General features: G+C 44.1%; 1 protein-coding gene across 1 annotated transcript; it reads left to right on the top strand.

Annotated features, from left to right (window-relative positions):
* Positions 1-240: 240 nt before the first annotated feature.
* On the top strand, positions 241-3,862 carry LOC144805911 (uncharacterized). The gene is made up of 2 exons (XM_078672382.1): positions 241-2,110; positions 2,291-3,862. Exons 1-2 carry the CDS (start codon positions 913-915, stop codon positions 2,596-2,598), a joined length of 1,506 nt encoding a protein of 501 aa, XP_078528508.1. The 5' UTR covers positions 241-912; the 3' UTR covers positions 2,599-3,862.
* Positions 3,863-20,471: the final 16,609 nt, after the last annotated feature.

Below are 20,471 nucleotides of genomic sequence, written 5' to 3'. Positions count from 1 at the left end.
TGTCCTCTCCTTCTCCCTTCCTGTCGCGCAACGAAGCGCAGCGCAGCCTTGCGCTGGGGGGGGAGGGGCTGCACTGCATTGTGTGGAGATTTGGTAAATCTCCTCCGAAATTTCTTTTACAATCAGTTAAACATTGTGAATTCTGATTCCATTATGTTTCAATTTAGTAATGTAAATATCTTTACATCCAACAGAAAACCATCCTTGGATGTATGAAATGACCATCAATAAAGAAGCTAATGCTGTAAATCTTCAATAATAGCAGAAATAATGAGCTACAATATTCAGGAAAACATCAGCGCAGTCGGTGACAGGGGAACCTGCACACAAACTGACAGATCCCGGATGAAGCATCAAGGGCAGTTCAGTGATTGTAAGAGGCTGAGCTGTGCACCTCCACGCCACAAGACGAAGAAATGACCTTAGGAAAATTAAGGCAACAACAATAACAAACCGCCTCCTGTATAAACAAGTGTCCAACACTACCTTTGATCATGGGATCGGTATGATGCGATTACCGCAGTGCTCTTTTTTCTAATATAATGACAAGCCATCATTTAGTACTCTAGGTGAATTGTAAACTCTTTCTGGGTAACTCACAACAGTCAGAGAAAAGCACAACAGAGCAGAGCCAGACAGCTGACGGGTAAAAGAAAGAGGAGTTCTTGTATCTACAATACAACAGACTGTCTCAATTTGCATCGGCCAAAGGGAAGATACAGCTTTACCCGCAAGCGTGCATAGCCATAATCCAATCTAAAGGCACAATCGCCTACAAAGACACCTTTTACGTATTAGAAGTGTGGCAAATGTTTGGTGGCTATTGTATTTTATTGTTAAAACAGAAATCAAACGTGTAAAATACCGCACACATATAAAGTGTGTGAGAAAAACACAAGTGCTTTATCAGCCATGTTGGCCCATCAAGAAATACAGTCAAGGGATGTAGACAAATATATACCCGACCCACAGCCACTAACCAAGAAAGAAGAATCATACACATGCAGCGAGAGCTTTAGTTTGTCATCACTACTCAAGATTCATCAGCAAACGTACACAGGACAAAAACCATTCAAGTGCAGTGAATGTGTAAAGAGCTTTAGTCAGTTATCAAACCTTCAAAGTCATCAGCAAACTCACACAGGAGAAAAGCCATTCAAGTGCAGTGAATGTGTAAAGAGCTTTAGTCACTTATCAAACCTCCAAATTCATCAGCGAACACACACAGGGGAAAAACCATTCAAGTGCAGTGAATGTGCAAAGTACTTTAGTGCGTTATCGAGCCTTCTAAGACATCAACGAACACACACAGGGGAAAAACCATTCAAGTGCAGTGAATGTGTAAAGAGCTTTAGTCAGTTATCAAACCTTCAAAGTCATCAGCAAACTCACACAGGAGAAAAGCCATTCAAGTGCAGTGAATGTGTAAAGAGCTTTAGTCACTTATCAAACCTCCAAATTCATCAGCGAACACACACAGGGGAAAAACCATTCAAGTGCAGTGAATGTGCAAAGTACTTTAGTGCGTTATCGAGCCTTCTAAGACATCAACGAACACACACAGGGGAAAAACCATTCAAGTGCAGTGAATGTGTAAAGAGTTTTAGTCACTTATCAAACCTTCAAAGACATCAGCGAACTCACACAGGAGAAAACCCATTCAAGTGCAGTGAATGTGTAAAGAACTTTGGTAACTTATCAAACCTACAAAGACACCAGCGAACACACACAGGGGAAAAGCCATTCAAGTGCAGTGAATGTGTGAAGAGCTTTAGTCGATTATCAGTGCTTAAAAGCCATCAGCGAACACACACGGGGGAAAAACCATTCAAGTGCACTGAATGTACAAAGTGCTTTAGTGAGTTATCAACCCTTCAAAGTCATCAGCGAACACACACGGGGGAAAAACCATTCAAGTGCACTGAATGTGCAAAGTGCTTTAGTGAGTTATCAAGCCTTCGAAGACATCAGCGAACACACACGGGGGCAAAACCCCATCATTGTAGCGAATGTGACAGTAGTTTTCGTGAATCTTCAGCATTAAGGAATCATCAGCGAACTCACACAGGAGAAAAACCATTCAAGTGCAATGAATGTGGGAAGAGCTTTAGTCGATTATTAGACCTACAAAGACACCAGAGTAGACACACAGGGGAAAAGCCATTCAAGTGCAGTGAATTTGCAAAGTGCTTTAGTCAGTTATCAGACCTAAAAAGTCATCAGCAAACACACACGGGGAAAAAGCCCTATCATTGTAGTGAATGTGACAGTAGTTTTCGTTACTCTTCAGCATTAAGGAATCATCAGCAAACTCACACAGGAGAAAAACCATTCAAGTGCAATGAATGTGGGAAGAGCTTTAGTCGATTATCAGACCTACAAAGACATCAGCGAACACACACGGGGGAAAAGCCATACCATTGCAATGAATGTGTGAAGAGCTGTAGTCAGTTATCAGACCTACAAAGACACCAGCGTAGACACACAGGGGAAACGCCATTCAAGTGCCGTGAATATACAAAGTGCTTTAGTCAGTTATCACAACTTCAAACACATAATCGAACACACACAGGGGAAAACCAAATTCAAGTGCACTGAATGTGCAAAGCAAAAACAACAGGTGATGGACAGAATGCAGAACAATGTCATACATTCACCCCAGTACAGAGATCTGGGCCTAAATCCATTGTTTCAGTTGACTGGGGGTGAGTGTTTGTATTGTCAACGCTCTGTCCATCACCACCTTTGGTTTTTCTTTTTTCTCTGAATGTGCAAAGTGCTTTAGTCATTTATCATGCCTACAAAGTCATCAGCGAACACACAGGGGGGGAAAACCATTAAAGCGCAGTGAATGTGTGAAGAGCTTTAGTCAGTTAGGGAAACAACACTTACAACGCAACTTTTACAACGCAATACCTTTACAACAAAACTTTTACAATGCAACATCCATTACAACGCATGCCATTACAACGCAACCATTACAACGCATGTCACTATGACGCATACCACTACAACGAATGTCATTACAACGCAGTCATTACAACGCGTACCATTACAACGCATACACATAGTACTCTTACACTATCCAACACTTACCCTACTGTTGCACCCCCTGGAGTTAGAATAGTAATTTTTACCCCTACACTATCCAACACTTACCCTACTTTTGCACCCCCTGGAGTTAGAATAGTAATTTTTTCCCCTACACTATCCAACACTTACCCTACTGTTGCACCCCACTGGAGTTAGAATAGTAAATTTTACCCCTACACTATCCAATACTTACCCTACATGCAATGTAATGGTATGTGTTGTAAAGGTAGTATGCGTTGTAGTGGAATGCGTTGTAAAGGTAGTTTTTAAAGATGCGTTGTAATGGCATGCGCTGTAATGGAATGCGTTGTAATGGATCTTGCGTTTTAAAAAATGTGTTGTAAAGGTATGCGTTGTAAAAGTATGCGTTGTAGTGACATACATCCGTCAGTTATCAAGCCTTCAAAGACACCAGCGAAGACACACAGGGGAAAAGCCATTCAAGGGCAGTGAATGTGCAAAGTGCTTTAGTCGCTAATCAAATCTCCAAACACATCAGCGAATACACACAGGGAAAACACCATTCAAGTGCAGTGAATGTACAAAGTGCTTTAGTCAGTTATCACAACTTCAAACACATAATCGAACACACACAGGGGAAAACCAAATTCAAGTGCACTGAATGTGCAAAGTGCTTTAGTCATTTATCAGACCTACAAAGTCATCAGCGAACACACACGGGCAAAAAACCCTATCATTGTAGCGAATCTGACAGTAGTTTTCGCAGCTCTTCAGCACTAAGGTGTCATCTGCGAACTCACACAGGAGAAAAACCATTCAAGTGCAGTGAATGTGCAAAGTGCTTTTGTTGGTTATCACAACTTCTGAGTCATCAGCGAACACACACGGGGGAAAAACCCTATTATTGTAGTGAATGTGACAGTAGTTTTCGCTTCTCTTCAGCATTAACCACTTCAGCGCTAATGACAAGGGTAACTCGTCATGGACTTTCCATTGATTTCAATGGAAAGTCAATGGAAGATCATCAGGTGCCTTAGCAGCCAAGTGGTTAAGGTATCATCAGTGAACTCACACAGGAGAAAAAACATTCAAGTGCAATGAATGTGGGAATAGCTTTAGTTGATTATCAGAGCTACAAAGTCATCAGCGAACGCACAGGGAGAAAACATAGAAGGGCGCTGAAAGTGTGAAGAAGACCCGACTAGCAGTAAAGAAGAAAAACAGATAACAGTATTTTCAGAGTTATAAAAGTGTTTGTTTCCAGAGATTGTTCACTTCCGTACACAAGGCAAAGCAACATGATGCACTAGGATACACAGTGGGAGGCAAGCTCAGTGTGGATTAAATAAAAGAAACATTCTTGATTTTTATTTGATGAAGAAGAGATACAAAGAAAAAAATTCAATCGCACTTGATCACACTTCCTGTAAATACAACACTGAACAATACTGGGACTAACAATGGTATTTTCAGCTAACTTGTAGGATTAGTGATAAAACATATAAACCCAACACACCCAAAGTAGGCATGTTGTTGTCAGGGCTCTGGAGATGGAAGCTTCATTGGTAAAATCTATGTATTACTATTAACAAATGCCACTGCAGTATATGTAATGAACTAAAGCGAAGCATATGTGTTTAAGAAATACCCTATTTTTAGATATAAAAATTAATATACCTTGTTTTTAAGTAACGTTTGCTGCATCTTTTACACGCTGTTATCGGTTGTTGGATCAGCTCGTGCCTCGGGCCTTATAACTAACTGTGACCCGTGGCCTCCTCCCCGACTTGGCGCTCCCTATTCATTTTGTGCCTTGCCAAACTCTACTTTTTACCATAAATGAACAATTGTAAGCAGCAGACTCTGGTTTAAGAATGTGGTGAAATAGCGAAATCCCACATCAAAAGCATATATGTGCCTGGACAATCAGTTGCACTCCCAGCAACTTGTCTTCCACACTTGATTGCACCTTGTCCTCAAATGTTCTGAAGGATTTGTCGTATGAATGCCAGAAGTGGCAGTGACATTCACGAAGCTAAAGCTAACAGGAGTGTGAGGGAGATAGAGAGGGGGAGAGATAAAGAGAGCGCGAGAGACAAAAAAGGGGGAGAAAAAGAGAGAAATTAAAGGAGGGGGAACAGCATGTTATTTGTACAGAATACATGTCAATGTGTGACATCACTAGAGAAACGGGCTGAACACCTGTGAATTTATATGTTTATTTTTAATAGCTATAGACTCATGTCATGCCAATAACAGGGCAGAAGTAAGGAAAATAGTAAGGGAGCCCATTATCATATCAAATCACAATGACGTCACATGTAGTGACGTCACAAGAAGTGATGTCAGGCCCTTATAATAATTTTCATGTGAAAGGTCGATGGCCTGTTTTAAAAACAAGAAACATAAAATAATGTAAGAAGACGTTTTTGGATTCAGTTTTTATACATCATGTTTTTTCCCACTATCAGTTTGTAACTAAACTCAGAAATGAGAGTGTAAATATTTTTAAATAGTTATGGGGAACTTGGAAATTACATTTTTTAACAATTTTTAGCGAATAAAAAAAATGTGCTTTTAATTTACGTTTGTTTCCTGACATTATTATTTATACAGTCCCTGAGCCCCAAAGTGTTTCACATTTGCAGTGTATTAAGCAATAGCAGGGCTAATTTTGTCAAGTTCTCTGTGCCTTTCTTGAGCTGCTCACACAAATAAATAAAGGGGACGCTGCTAGTGGGACGGATAGTTACAAACACTCTGAGGCCTGTGTCTGCAGTGCTGGGGCACAAAGTAACAATTCCCAATCGCAGGCTAAGGAGCTCGGTGAAACTGAGTCCCTTTTCTAGATAATAGTGGGGGGACCCCATCAAACTCTGCCGACCCCCGACTTGTTCCGTGCTGATAAAGCAATAGTGAATTTGAGTAATTTACAATTAATTGAAATGAGAAAAAGAAGAAGAGAGCGAGGTGCAGGTTATAATAAAGAAAATGAAAAAAAGACACACGGGACAAGGAAGAAGTAGCAAGGGACAGAAACGAGAGGGAGCGCTGTGGGAGTTGGTGGAATGGAAAGCAAAGAGAGAAAAGAGGGGCATGATTAAATAAGCAGCAGGCTTGATAATAACCTGGCTTTCGTTAATAAGAACCAGTGCTTACTTTGTAAAAGGGGTGCAGCCGACACTACTGAGTATCAGGTGCTGAATACCAATGCAGTGTAGTCTTGATTCCACCTGATGCCTCTTTAATCCACCACCAGACACTCTCTGCCTCTTTATCCTACTCTAGCAGGTTTCTGCTTTCTACCTCATATTTCCTGGGTTTTTCTCTTGCCGTTTTTTTTTCTTTCTATTCCCTGTGTGACAACCTTGCCGAATTTTTCGTTACCAAAATCAATTCCATCTTTTCTTATTTTCCCCCGGTAGGAAAAACTTCCTCACCGACGTACCCTGACAACGGGCAGCCCAGCCTTGACCGCTTTCCACCTGTAGATATGCCAGAACTTGAAAAATTGTTCTTCAAAGTTAAAAGTGGTTCCCCCAAAGATCCCGCACCCCTACACAGGCTTACACAGGTGGCAGAAGTAATCCTTCCGGTTATTCTTGATTTAGTTAATACCTCACTTGCATCAGGAATCGTTCCATCCGCCTGGAAGGAAGCAATGGTGAAGGCTCTGTTAAAAAAACACCCCTGACCCATCTGTATTAGGAAACGACCGGCCCATCTCTCTCCTGCCCGGATAAGCATAATCACGGAAAAATATGTCAACACGATTCTGTCCTCCTTCTTAGAGGCTCACAATGTCCTCCATCACACGCAGACGGGTTTCTGCCCGCATCAGGGAACACAAACTGCCCTGAATTCGTAGTAGAGCATGCTAGGCCTCCTCCAAATCTCGCGTAAAATTCTTCCACTTCTGCCAATCAGGGCAAGGAATATCATGGTACAAGCCCTTGTCTTGTCCAGGTTGGACTACGCAAACGCTCTCTATTTGGGCACCCCAGTGTCTACCATCTCGAGGCTCCAGACCGTCCAGAATAGCGATGCGAGATTATTACTTGATATACCTAAGATGCAGTCTACAAGATCGGCGCTTAAATCCCTCCATTGGCTTCCAGTCGAGCAGAGAATCAAGTTCAAATCACTTTGCATTGCTCATAAATCATTTCACAACCTAGGTCCCCCATCCTTAGAATTGTCGAACAGCACTACCAGCCCAACCGAGCCCTCAGTGGTGGCCGTCAATTTTCTTTGCTCGCTGCTAAACATTGGAACTCCCTCCCGCCCTATCTTCGTGGTGAACCCAACCATCTCTCCTTCCGTAGATCCCTTAAAACACTGCTGTTCCCTTAATGTGCTCTGACCATCTGCCTTTGCTACCTTTAAGGGCTGGGAAGCCTCCGGGTAGCCATGCGCTATACAAATACCACTCAATTTCAATTTCTATCACCGTTTTGATGTGGAGCAGACGATAATGAGGAAAAAAAAGTTTAGTTTCAACAAATATTAGTGTGATATGCCTTACCTGCAACCACTGACTCAAATTAAGCACTGACACCAACCTGTGTATTAGGGTGTGATGATTAACACGGGAAACATACAGAATATGGATGGAACGCATGCTACACTGGGCAATAACATATAGTTATGCAATGTGCTGCAGTAAAAGGGACTTTTCCCAGAGTTGAATGGGACAGAACTCTATCCGCAGAGAGCAGAGTGGGACACATCTCTGTCCGCAGACAGCAGAGTGGTACACAGCTCTTTCCACAGAGAGTAGAGTGGTACACAGCTCTCTCCGCAGACAGTATAGTGGGACACGAATATAGCACGTTACAATGCGTGCCTTTACAACGCAGTACTTTACAACACGGTAGGTACACTGACCATGTTGTAACCTCGTGTGTTATTACAACGCAAGTCGTTGCTATAGGGGGCGCACTAGACTTAGAAATAGTATTAATTACTATTCCTACTCCAGTTTGTGCAACAGCAGGGAAGGTGTTGGATTTAAAATCCAAGACATTTCCCACATTCCCTGGTGTTTCACGCCCCCAAGAGCAAGTCGTTGAAACGACACGGGTGGCGGTAAGGGACGAGGTGGCAGCTTGTCCTGACCCCGCTTGACGCCTACAAGCTTTTTGAGCGGATGCTCTGTAAGATTATTGCTGCATTACTCCCTGGATTTTAAAACGCACAGTTTTTAAAATTGATTACGAATTTTAGAAAACGACATTTTAACTTACCCAGCACCTTGCACTTTGCACTAGCGGCGGATAGCTGTTGAAATTGACGAATAATTTTAACTTGTATTCACCTGTTTTGCTATTTGCACTCTGCCTAAAGCTGCTAAGGGTCACATTTTCTGTCTGTGCTCAATAATCCAGCCTGCCCGCCCCGGTCCGACTCGGTAGCCAATACCGTTGTGCGGAGGGCGGGGCAGGCAAGAGCCAGACACCCACAGGAAGTCGAGCAGTCAGCGTTCTAGCTGCTGTCTTCTGAGGGCTATTTAGGCGGCGAGGAGGCGCGATTCATTGCGGTAAGGGACGAGGTGGCAGCTTGTCCTGACCCCGCTTGACGCCTACAAGCTTTTTGAGCGGATGCTCTGTAAGATTATTGCTGCATTACTCTCTGGATTTTAAAACGCACAGTTTTTAAAATTGATTACGAATTTTAGAAAACGACATTTTAACTTACCCAGCACCTTGCACTTTGCACTAGCGGCGGATAGCTGTTGAAATTGACGAATAATTTTAACTTGTATTCACCTGTTTTGCTATTTGCACTCTGCCTAAAGCTGCTAAGGGTCACATTTTTCTGTCTGTGCTCAATAATCCAGCCTGCCCGCCCCGGTCCGACTCGGTAGCCAATACCGTTGTGCGGAGGGCGGGGCAGGCAAGAGCCAGACACCCACAGGAAGTCGAGCAGTCAGCGTTCTAGCTGCTGTCTTCTGAGGGCTATTTAGGCGGCGAGGAGGCGCGATTCATTGCGGTAAGGGACGAGGTGGCAGCTTGTCCTGACCCCGCTTGACGCCTACAAGCTTTTTGAGCGGATGCTCTGTAAGATTATTGCTGCATTACTCCCTGGATTTTAAAACGCACAGTTTTAAAAATTGATTACGAATTTTAGAAAACGACATTTTAACTTACCCAGCACCTTGCACTTTGCACTAGCGGCGGATAGCTGTTGAAATTGACGAATAATTTTAACTTGTATTCACCTGTTTTGCTATTTGCACTCTGCCTAAAGCTGCTAAGGGTCACATTTTCTGTCTGTGCTCAATAATCTAGCCTGCCCGCCCCGGTCCGACTCGGTAGCCAATACCATTGTGCGGAGGGCGGGGCAGGCAAGAGCCAGACACCCACAGGAAGTCGAGCAGTCAGCGTTCTAGCTGCTGTCTTCTGAGGGCTATTTAGCCCCTCGTCGGGTCTAGCGCGCAGCGGTTGCGCGCAGCGGGGCGCCATAGTCGGCGCCTAAGACAAGCCAAAGACCTGCCCGTCTGCGCCCGTCCGCGCCAGAACGGAGCCAGGAGCCAGAGGCTATGCCCGCAACTCATGCCGCACAGAGACCCATCAGGTATTCCATCACAGACCTATTGGCCCTTAAACCAGCTCCTCCACTATGCTGCAAAAATGTGAACTGGACATATCCAGAAGGTCCCTTCTCATGTAAACTATGCCACTTCCAAGCTAACACCCAATCTCAACCAAATTGTAAGATGCCACAGCCTACTCAATATAAAACCGAATTACAATGTTTTCTGCTAAACGTACGGTCTATGCCAAAACATCAACTACAGATATGGGATCTAATCCACACTTCTCAGCCTGATCTGTGTTTCCTGACAGAAACTTGGCTTAAACCCCACACAACCCCCGCCATTACGATCGCAATCCCCTCAGGATATAAGCTCTTACACATGGACCGACCCGTTAAAATAGGAGGCGGCCTAGCCATCATACATAAAGAGCACCTGAAAGTAACTATTATTGAGGAAAAGTGTAGTCCAACTATTGAATTTATAATCTTCAGGATTAATCTCTCCACTAAAATCGCCAAGAAAGGTGCACTCGTTTACCGCCCACCGGGGCCTAATGCAGGGTTCTCTCTTTCCCTTATGGAATCATTGACACCTTACATTAGAGCCAAGGAAGATTTTGTCCTCCTAGGCGACTTCAATATACATGCAGATAACCCTGAACTGAATGAATCCATGTCCCTGCTTCAAGACATGTCCACTCTAGGACTCCAACTTCATAATTCGGACCCCACTCATGAAGGGGGTCACCTTCTAGATTTACTTTTTTCAAATTGCTCCACTATGTCTGGCATAGTCACCACTCAGTTAGATTGGACAGATCACTATCTGCTGGAGTTTCACCTTCCAACAAAAAACAAACTGCTACCCCATAAAACTCTTCCTCCCATATGGCGACGTCAATGGCATAAAGTTACCATAGAAGGACTACAGAAGGTTTGGGAAATACCCACATCCCTTGCAACAGACAAAGTAGAAGATACCCTAATCAAATTCAAGGGTTCTCTAACAAAGGCAATAGACAAGCTAGCACCCCTTAAACTCCACAAACAATTCCCCACCCACAAGAAGGAGAAATGGTACACAGAAGTACTAAGAAGTGAGAAGCAAGGGTGTAGAAGATTGGAAAAGAAGTGGAGGAAGTCACACCTCAACGTGGATAGGAAAGCCTTCTCTGAGGCCCAATCCACATACTACAAAAATATCAGAAAAGCCCGCAAGAATAGTTTGGCCCAGCAGATTTCAGAGGCAGGCAACTCCCCGAAGGAACTATATAAAATTCTTGAATCCTTTGTGAAACCGACTGCATGTGCTAGCGCAGACGATTTTTCTCTGCCACTCTGCGAAGAGATATCCATGTACTTCGAGAGCAAAATTAATATAATTTATGACAAAATCCTGAATGCCACCCTCACTTACAGTGGCAGACATGCCCCCAATGTCAGCACTACTAGGACGACCTCACAACAAAGAACAGCACCGCTACTTACTTTTCCTCCAATATCTGATACTGATCTCCCCCCCCTAATAAACCACATAAAATCTGGCTCCCCTAACGACCTCTTACCTGCAAGAATGATGCCCACTCTCTGCCCCTTCCTAGGTCCATTCTTACAAACTATATTAAATAAATCCCTCAGCGAAGGGCAGGTACCGTCTGAGTGGAAACAAGCAGTCGTAAATCCAATCAGGAAAAATACCACACTTCCCTGGTCAGATTTATCTAATCTGCGACCCATATCCCTCCTACCCTATCTCAGTAAACTTACCGAGAAGCATGTAAATACCCACCTGTCGAACTACATCGAGGCAGCGGAGGGCCTGGACCCATCCCAATCTGGTTTCAGGCCCAACCACAGCACTGAATCTGCCCTCCTCTCCGTGACCGACAACATCAGGATGTCACTGGACAGGGGGGAGTCGGTGATTCTAGTGCTGTTAGACCTGTCCGCTGCCTTCGACACGGTATCACATGATCTTCTACTTGAAAGACTGAGAGATGTGGGGGTGGGAGGCACAGCCTTGTTATGGCTGCATAGCTTCCTCTCAGACCGAACCCAAGGCGTCAGACTGGGCTCTCATTCCTCACCATCAAGAGAGCTAGCAAAAGGAGTGCCACAGGGCTCGTGCCTCAGCCCCACGCTGTTTAACATTTATGTGGCCCCTTTGGCTAATCTGATAAGATCTTTTGGATTTACCCCTGTATCGTACGCCGATGACACCCAGCTGCTCTTCCCTTTCCAGACCCTAACACCGGCAATTCAGTCTTCATTTGCTGATGGGATGAGGGCAGTAGCACGCTGGATGTCAAAAAACTTTCTTCAGTGCAACGTATCAAAAACCGAGGTCATGCTGTTTGGAGGGGCGACTCTTCTTTGGTCCCCACAGTGGTGGCCTCTGGAGTTGGGCCCCGTACCCAACCCTAAACAAACAGCAAAAAATCTCGGCGTCAAATTAGATCAGGCACTCCTGCTCAAGGAGCACACCACGCAAGTGGCGGGTGCCTGCCTCCATGTGGTGGGGCTTTTGAGACGTGCTTTTCCTTTCCTACCCGAAAGCCATAGGAAAACTCTCATTCAGACCCTCATCATAAGCAGATTGGATTACTGCAACGGCCTATATCTCTCTGCAAATGCAGAACAGTTAGACAAACTTCAGGTGGTACAGAACACGGCTGCTAGACTGGCCCTCAATGCCCCCCCCAGAACGCCTTCCCGCCCTCTTCTCCATCAACTTCACTGGCTACCTATAAAACAACGCATCAAGTTTAAAGTCTGTACCATCATTTATCGATGCCTGTTTGGTACCAGCCCCAGGTACCTGAAAGAAAAATTCCTGCCCTACATCCCGAGACGCACTCTCCGCTCCAGCAACCATCTATTGCTTCAGGTCCCAAAGATAAAAAGAGCCAGACAGGGTGGTCGAGCACTGTCCTACACAGGACCAATCCTGTGGAACTCCCTACCCACCGAGCTGAAACAGACCAGGACCTTGGAGTTGTTCAGGAAAAAATTGAAGACATACCTCTTTACCCTGTCCTAAGCCTGTCTGATCCCCCATCCCCAGCTCTATTCTTACAGTAATCTGCCAAAAGCAAGTAACAGCGCAGAGATATCCCTTCGGGAATTGAGTCACGCGCTTAACAAGCAAATAAATAAATAAATAAATAACAACGTGGTTATTGAAACGACCATGTTGTAAAGTAACACGCTGTGTCTGTTGCGTAGTAAACATCCCATGGGACACAGCTCTGTCCTAAGAGAGTAGAGTGGGACACAGCTCTCTCTGGAAACAGTAAAGCGGGACACAGCTCTGTCTGCAGAGAGAAGAGTGGTACACAGATCTCTCTGAAGACAGTAAAGCGGGACACAGCTCTGTCCGCAGAGAGTAGAGTGGGATGCAGCTCTGTCCGCAGAGATTAGAGTGGGATGCAGCTCTATCCGCAGAGAGTAGAGTGGTGCACAGCTCTTTCTACAGACAGTAGAGTGGAATGCAGCTCCGTCTGCAGAGAGTAGAGTGGGGCATAGCTCTGTCCGCAGAGAGTAGAGCGGGATGCAGCTCTATCTGTAGAGAGTAGAGTGGCATGCAGCTCTGTCCGCAGAGAGTAGAGTGGGATGCAGCTCCATCCGCAGAGAGTAGAGTGGTTCACAGCTCTGTCCGCAGAGAGTAGATTTGTACATAGCTCTGTCCGCAGAGAGTAGAGTGGGACGCATCTCCATCTGCAGATAGTAGAGTGGGACACAGCTCGGTCTACAGACAGTAGAGTGGAATGCAGCTCCGTCTGCAGAGAGTAGAGTGGGACATAGCTCTGTCCGCAGAGAGTAGAGCGGGATGCAGCTCTATCTGTAGAGAGTAGAGTGGCATGCAGCTCTGTCCGCAGAGAGTAGAGTGGGACGCAGCTCCATCCGCAGAGAGTACAGTGGTTCACAGCTCTGTCCGCAGAGAGTAGATTTGTACATAGCTCTGTCCGCAGAGAGTAGAGTGGGATGCAGCTCCATCCGCAGATAGTAGAGTGGGACACAGCTCCGTCAGCAGAGAGTAGAGTGGGACATGACTCTGTCCACAGACAGTAGAGTGAGACACAGCTCTGTCCACAGACAGTAGAGTGGTATGCAACTCTGTCAACAGAGAGTAGAATGGGATGTAGCTCTGTCCATAGAGAGTAGAGCGGTACACAGCTCTGTCCGCAGAGAGTAGATTGGGATGCAGCTCTGTCCACAGAGAGTAGAGCGGGACCTAACTCTACATTGTGGGCATTTTGCACTTCAAGCCACTTCAGTGCATCTCGTCACCTTCTGAGACTGATTCAGCAAAAAACCTCGCATCAAATTCCAGTGTTAATCATCGCCGGAGACTGAACTTACCTTTGCCCCTCGAGCATGGCTATCTAGGTCAGGTACTATTTTTTGTGTGCCTTACACACTGATTCATTGGATCGGCAATTTTTTGTATTCATTTACCTTTTTGTTTGGTTTAGAGTACATGACTAACAGTATCTGTTATTTCCTATAGGACAGTTGTTTTTGCTAATATTAATCCTTAAATCAGAGACCTTTTGATTGTGCTTCTGAATAGTTCTTAAATATTCTTGTTTTTCTAACCTTGGTTTGCATCTTAAAGTTCCTTGTCTCTTTTTACTACACTGTATTGAAATTTGTGACTTCCATTGTGTTGCTTTACCTTTGAGTGTGCCTTAGGCTGTACTACTCAAGCCACGTTACCAAAAGCGCGCTAAGGGCACTTTAGTAGATGACACTTTTAACTTTGCCGACAGAAGTATGAGAGAAGCAAAGCAGGTGCAAAAAGTAGATGCAAAAAGTAGATGCAAAAAGTAAAAACCATGAGGAGTGTTGTTGGTAGCTGTGCCCCCAGAATTTGAGACTGCCACCCTCTCTCAAACAATTAAAAGAGCTAAAGATGCACCCTTCAGACAATCAGGTCTCAACAACTAAGACTGCCCGCTCTTGTCATACAAAACTCACACTGTTACCTGAATCACTTTACCCAGTTATGTGTACAAGCATTTTACGTAAACAACTTGTGCTGTGCGTTGTGAACAGGCTGTCAACCCTTTGTATGTAAATGAGCTTCAATGACCATACACCCCAGGCTCCCATCTCTTCCAGTGTGGATGATAATGTGAGCACTGTAAGGTAATCACAAACAAGGGCTATATTGAGAAATAATCGGCTTCCAGGTCACACAGCGGTGGATATGTGCTTCTTTATTCGTTTTTTTAATGTACTTTAATTTGCAGCAATTCTCCAGTTTACTTTTTTTCAGTATATCACTTTATATCGCTCGTTGTGCTCCATCAGATAAATGTGAGGTTTGATGTAGGATTTGTTGTTAGTGTTCCTAGACCATGTCCCAATTCCTTTGCCCTCAATTTGTCAGCATGTGCTTTGTCTACACACTGGTCTAGGATGGGCCTTCTCATGGTAGAAGGCGCTGTAATAGGAATAATAAATCAGACATATATGAAATTGTCTGTAAACAAATATGTGCCTTTCAGTTATCAGACACCACCAGACTCACATCTGCACATGTAATTGAGCACCAAACTAAAGTGACTCCTCCCTATATAAATATGTGTCATCAGTAATCGGGCTGATGGTTCCGCTAATGCACACAGCAAATTAAGTTTCTGGGATTACGCGCAATGGCCTACATTTTAATTGCTGAAGTTTCACGCAGTTTCACTGATACGCACAGCTTATAAGGTTTGTGGATATTGTGCACTCTAAGCAGATCACTGAAGTTCACCCTTAAGTGGTAACTAGGTCAAACATGCATAGTGCATACAACATGCAAAATGTCACTGCCCCTCCCTTCTTTTTAAGGAAAAACAGTGGTTCTGTCGGGGATATCAACTGATGTGTGATCGGTACTTAGTCATTTGAAAATAATATGCTTTTAGTCATATAATGAAGTAACACAGCAAGAGAAGAAAACATTTTTGTCAAAACAACTAAATTCCTTTACTTGGAATTTTATGTATATACAAATCAATAAGCGTCTGTCAAAAACAAAAAAGGAACACATACGGTGAATGAACCAATGGCTGTTTGGTACAGGTAGTGACTTTTTGTGATATTGTGACAGAGGGGCCGATTCACAGAACTAACTTAAGACAAAATCCTAAACGTACTACTTTTGGTATTCACAGAAGGCATTTTGTGGTAGTGAGTTAGGATTTTCATATTACTGTTTACGCTGTACGTATTATACTTTACAATCTGCCTAACTATTGTAGCCGTTCACTTCTCTTGCATGAGAAAGAAGACTGTTCAATAAACCTTTTTATTGGAAACGCCCGTCTCTCTATTTCTCTGCAACTCTGTAGAAACGAAGCATGCACGATTGACTGAGTGAAATACTTATCTATTATTTCAGCGACTCTGAGAGATATATTCTTATTCTTGGGAAACAAAGTTGTCATGTTTATGCGGTTGTCAGAAACTAATCCCTTTTTGTAATTTCAAGAAACTTTCTAGTGACCTCTGAGCTAGCTGGCACTCACAATTAAGTTTAATATATACGATAGAGACCTAGTCGACCTCCGTCCTACGTCTAAACTATAGTATATGTTATTCCAATGCGCAGAGCCTTTGGGAATATAGGAACTACATTACATGGCGCCCAACATTTGGTAAGGCAATAATTTAATGCTAGATACTAGAGTAACTCAGTCGTGCTTTTCACACAGACCCCTTTTTCCTGTAAAATACTCCAATACACGTCTGGAGTGGGTAAAAGGATAATATCCGTCAAAACTCAGTAGGACGAAAAATCATATGTATTAGTTTTTGGTTTGGTCAACGTTGAAGGATATAGTGTTCCAAAATATTGTGCACCTAATCTTTGTTTCCTTGAAACTTTGCTCTGGAAAAACTTCCAGTCGACAAAATGTCGGAGAGTGACGAAGAAAGGGAAAGAGCTAGAGTAGCAGCTCAAGCAGTCTTAGATGACACAAATCTCCAACAAAATGACCCGGATGCAATATTCATCCTGGCAAATATAAGGACAACCATAACTATAAAACTTGTAGAAAATGGAGTATCATCGAGAGGTGGTAAAGTAATCTTTGTTATAGAGGCACATGAATATCAGCAGACAGAGGTATTATATTAATGGATTCTGTTTCCTACAGCAAATCCAGTAACACATGAGTTCCACTACTACAAAATAGAGGAACCTCCAGCGGAATACATTCCTTTCGAGGACGTTGAAATTCCATTAACTTACCAAAAGCATCAGCTCTGGTTTAAAGGCGCCCTAAAACATCAAAATCACAATACCAGGCTCGGTCCACTAGGCAGACCAGGAGCAACATGGCCGGTACTAGCCAGCTCTACACCACATCCTGACATTAACGGAATGACAGGTCCAGAACTGTTAGCTCAGCTGAAACAGTTAATTAAAATACATAGAAAATTGGTTCAATATGTCATGCGGACTTTAACAGTCCAACCAGCTGTAAGGATTCCACAGCACACCCCTCACCAGGGGAATACTAACAAAATCACACCACAGACTATACAATCAGTCATTGGTAGATTGCCCGCAAAAAAGGAAAACACATTTCATTCTGGTTAGCTCAGAAAATTACTCAAATAGAGGCAGTATTCCCTGATAGTACACCTCATGAGAAGCACAGAATTCTGACAATCTTTTTACCATTGGGGTTTGCACCACACCTTTAGGACTGTGACACTTGGGGTACAGTCTTTGCTTCAATCTACACAAAAACACATGGTGTCTCGTCCATGGCGGGTATAGCAGACGTCTTAGACAGATTCAAAATGAATACGGTCCAGAACCGGCCTTAAATCTAGGTATGAAATTATTGAAAGATTTCAAACAGGTCTCAGCTATATTATTAGCTAACATTAAAGTTGAAGCAGCATCAGTGGCAATCCGCCAAAAATTAAAAGAAACAGATATAACAGACCAACAATATGAGCTTGCTAGAATTATTGAAAAATCTTATGAAGAACTAGGTAGAGATAGTTTGGGTGAGAAACCAGTAAAACCATAATTAACAGAAAATCCTGAAAAAGTGTTTATCAAAAATAGTTCACTACTCCTAAAAAGAAGTGGGAAAAACTAATGAGAAACGTTCTCAATCCAGAGGAAGATCTCCCCAACGGGGAGGTAGGTTTCCCCAACGGGAGCCCTCTGAAAAAAGGTATAACCTTTGAAATAGAGATACTTTAAGAAAACCTGATAGATATCAAGATACTGATACACGTTGCTCTCGTACCTTTCAGACTTCCTCGCAGAAATCCGAGAGGAGAGGATGATCAGAACAGAAAGAGGAATGCGTGAAGTCCAAAGAAGAACAGCAAGTTCCAAAAAATAAGAAAACTCAACTCACCAAGAAGAAGGTAGCAAGCGTAAAGATCAGACATGCCGAGGATCTTGAGGACACAACTCAAGAACGGGGAGTAGTCCCAGACAATGCTAGACAGTGCAGCAGAAGTCACCATAGCTCGCAGGATCCTGATGGATCATCTGGAGGCAGTGGCTTGAATGAATGCATTCAAGTTGAAACTGCCGACACCAAGGTTAGTGTACCCCACAAGTTATATGAAGTAACACTCCAGATGGAGAGGGACATAACTAGAAAAATAAGAGCACTCTTTTGGGAGAAGCTCTCTAAGGGCTTTGACATTCTTCTAGCTCAGGGGTCTTCAAACTGTGGGGCGCGACCCCCAGGGGGGCCGTGGAGTGATGTGAAGGGGGTCGCGCATTCACAGTTACACTTCTGCCCTGGCCTCCAGGGCTTCAGCTTTCCTCCTCCCCGTCCTGTGTCTCAGCCCGGGCTGCTGCAGTGCAGCTCCCGCTACTGGATGCTCGGCTGGGCAGTGTCTAGAGTCTTATCTCCAGCACGCCCGAGTTTTTCATAGGTCTTTAAAGACCATTAGCATATTTACATGCCTTTGTTAACTGGTTACCAAGGCTTAGTTTTTTTATGGTCCCACTCTGCCTATTCCTTGCATTTGTATTTTTACACTTACTGCTGTAGGCTGAGAATGCATTTAATGAAAAGGAATATAAAGTTGAGTTGCCAAAAGAAACATGCCTGCTGTGTGTTGTGTTTAAAGAGCCTGCAGAGACCTGCTTGTGACACTAAATAGAGTTATAAATAAAAAAGTATATATTAATTAGTTTTGTGACTTTTCTGTCTTTGTTCTCTTTAATTATCAGTCATGGATCATTGAGGCATCCCTAGAACACAATTAAAAGTGCTTTCTATTTATATTTGCTGTTCTAAGTATTCACAGATAAGTGCTAAAAATACAGCTTTAGGTGACTGCTTATTTCTGGGCCATCAAAATAATGAGCTGGTAACCCTGATCATAAGACTGGAAGTTTGTTGCAGGATCAGCACATTATTTATTTCCTCCACCCTCAATCCCTGTTTAATGCCATTATAGCAATGGTTTAACTTATATCTGAAACCCTATGCTTCAAGTTTCAGGGAATGCACCCTGCTTTCAGACAACTCACTTCTCATTCTTGCCTTCACTTTCATGCTCACCCTGCACTACCAGCGATCACAATGCACTCACACTGATCAGCATGCACTTGTAGCAATCACACCATTCACCCGCTCACCTACCTTGCACTCACACTTAACACAATGCACTCACATCATTCACCCACCCACCTACCCTGCACTCACACTTAACACAATGCACTCACATCATTCACCCACTCACCTACCCCGCACGCACACTGCTCACCAAGCACTCACACTGATCACCATGCACTCACAACATTCACCCGCTCACCCTGCACTCACAGTGATCACAATGCACTCACACTGATCACATTGCACGCACACCATTCTCCCGCTCACCCTGCACTCACGCTGATCACAATGCACTCACACTGATCACCATGCACTCACACTGATCAGCATGCACTCACAACATTCACCCGCTCACCCTGCACTCACAGTGATCATAATGCACTCACAGTGATCACAATGCACTCACACTGATCACCATGCACTCACAACATTCACCCGTCACCCTGCACTCACAGTGATCATAATGCACTCACAGTGATCACTCTGCACTAAAAATGCGCTTGCATTGTTCACTCTGTACCTCACCCTGCAGTCACATGAGCACACTTCTCACCCTGCACTCATGTGACACTTCACTGTCCCCCCTCACTGCTCAATCTGTAGCTCACTGAAACAAGGCCATCACTAACCATGCACTAATTGGTCCCACTCTGCACTTACAGCCGAACCCAAATTCATATGGTCACCTCACTCACCCTGTAGTCACTCCTTTTACCCTACTCTCACACTGTTGCATTGCTCACCATGCAGTCCCATGGGCACTCTTGTCACCCACACAGTGCAGAAGGTTAAAGTGCCTGGTACAAAGAAGATGTACCATGCACATCACAGATCTGAGTGTGAGTAGACTAGGAGTAGCGCTATAAAAAATGAAATGTTTGTCAGACAGGGGCTATAGAGAGATGAGGTGTATTGTTGGTGAGTGGTAGTGAGGGAATTCATGGAGAAGGTGGAAAGACTGTTGCACCGTGTGCGACCAGTGCTAGGGCCAGCCCTGGCTGGAAGTGTTAACCCCCCCCCCCGAAGTTCAGGTGTAGTGGATCCCCTGCTTCTGCCTATTATTATTTATATTTGTAGTGCGCTACTCAATCAATCAATCAATCAATCAAGACATTTATAGAGCGCACTACTCACCCGTAGGGTCTCAAGGCGCTAGGAGGGGGGTGCCGTTACTGCTCGAACAGCCAGGTCTTGAGCTTCTTCCTGAAGGAGAGGTGGTCTTGGGTCAGGCGCAGGTCGGTCGGGAGGGAGTTCCAGGTCTTGGCGGCCAGGTAGGAG

Source organism: Lissotriton helveticus (genome assembly GCF_964261635.1).
Source record: "Lissotriton helveticus chromosome 1_1 unlocalized genomic scaffold, aLisHel1.1 SUPER_1_unloc_32, whole genome shotgun sequence".
NCBI lineage: Eukaryota > Metazoa > Chordata > Amphibia > Caudata > Salamandridae > Lissotriton > Lissotriton helveticus.
This window is presented reverse-complemented; position numbering and strand designations above follow the sequence as displayed.

Excerpts from the sequence above, each read along its gene's own strand:
- LOC144805911 (XM_078672382.1), top strand. The coding sequence starts at position 913 with ATGTTGGCCCATCAAGAAATACAGTCAAGGGATGTAGACAAATATATA. Across the intron at positions 2,111-2,290 it reads TGAATGTGGGAAGAGCTTTA|CATTAAGGAATCATCAGCAA; the intron begins GTCGATTATTAG and ends GTTACTCTTCAG.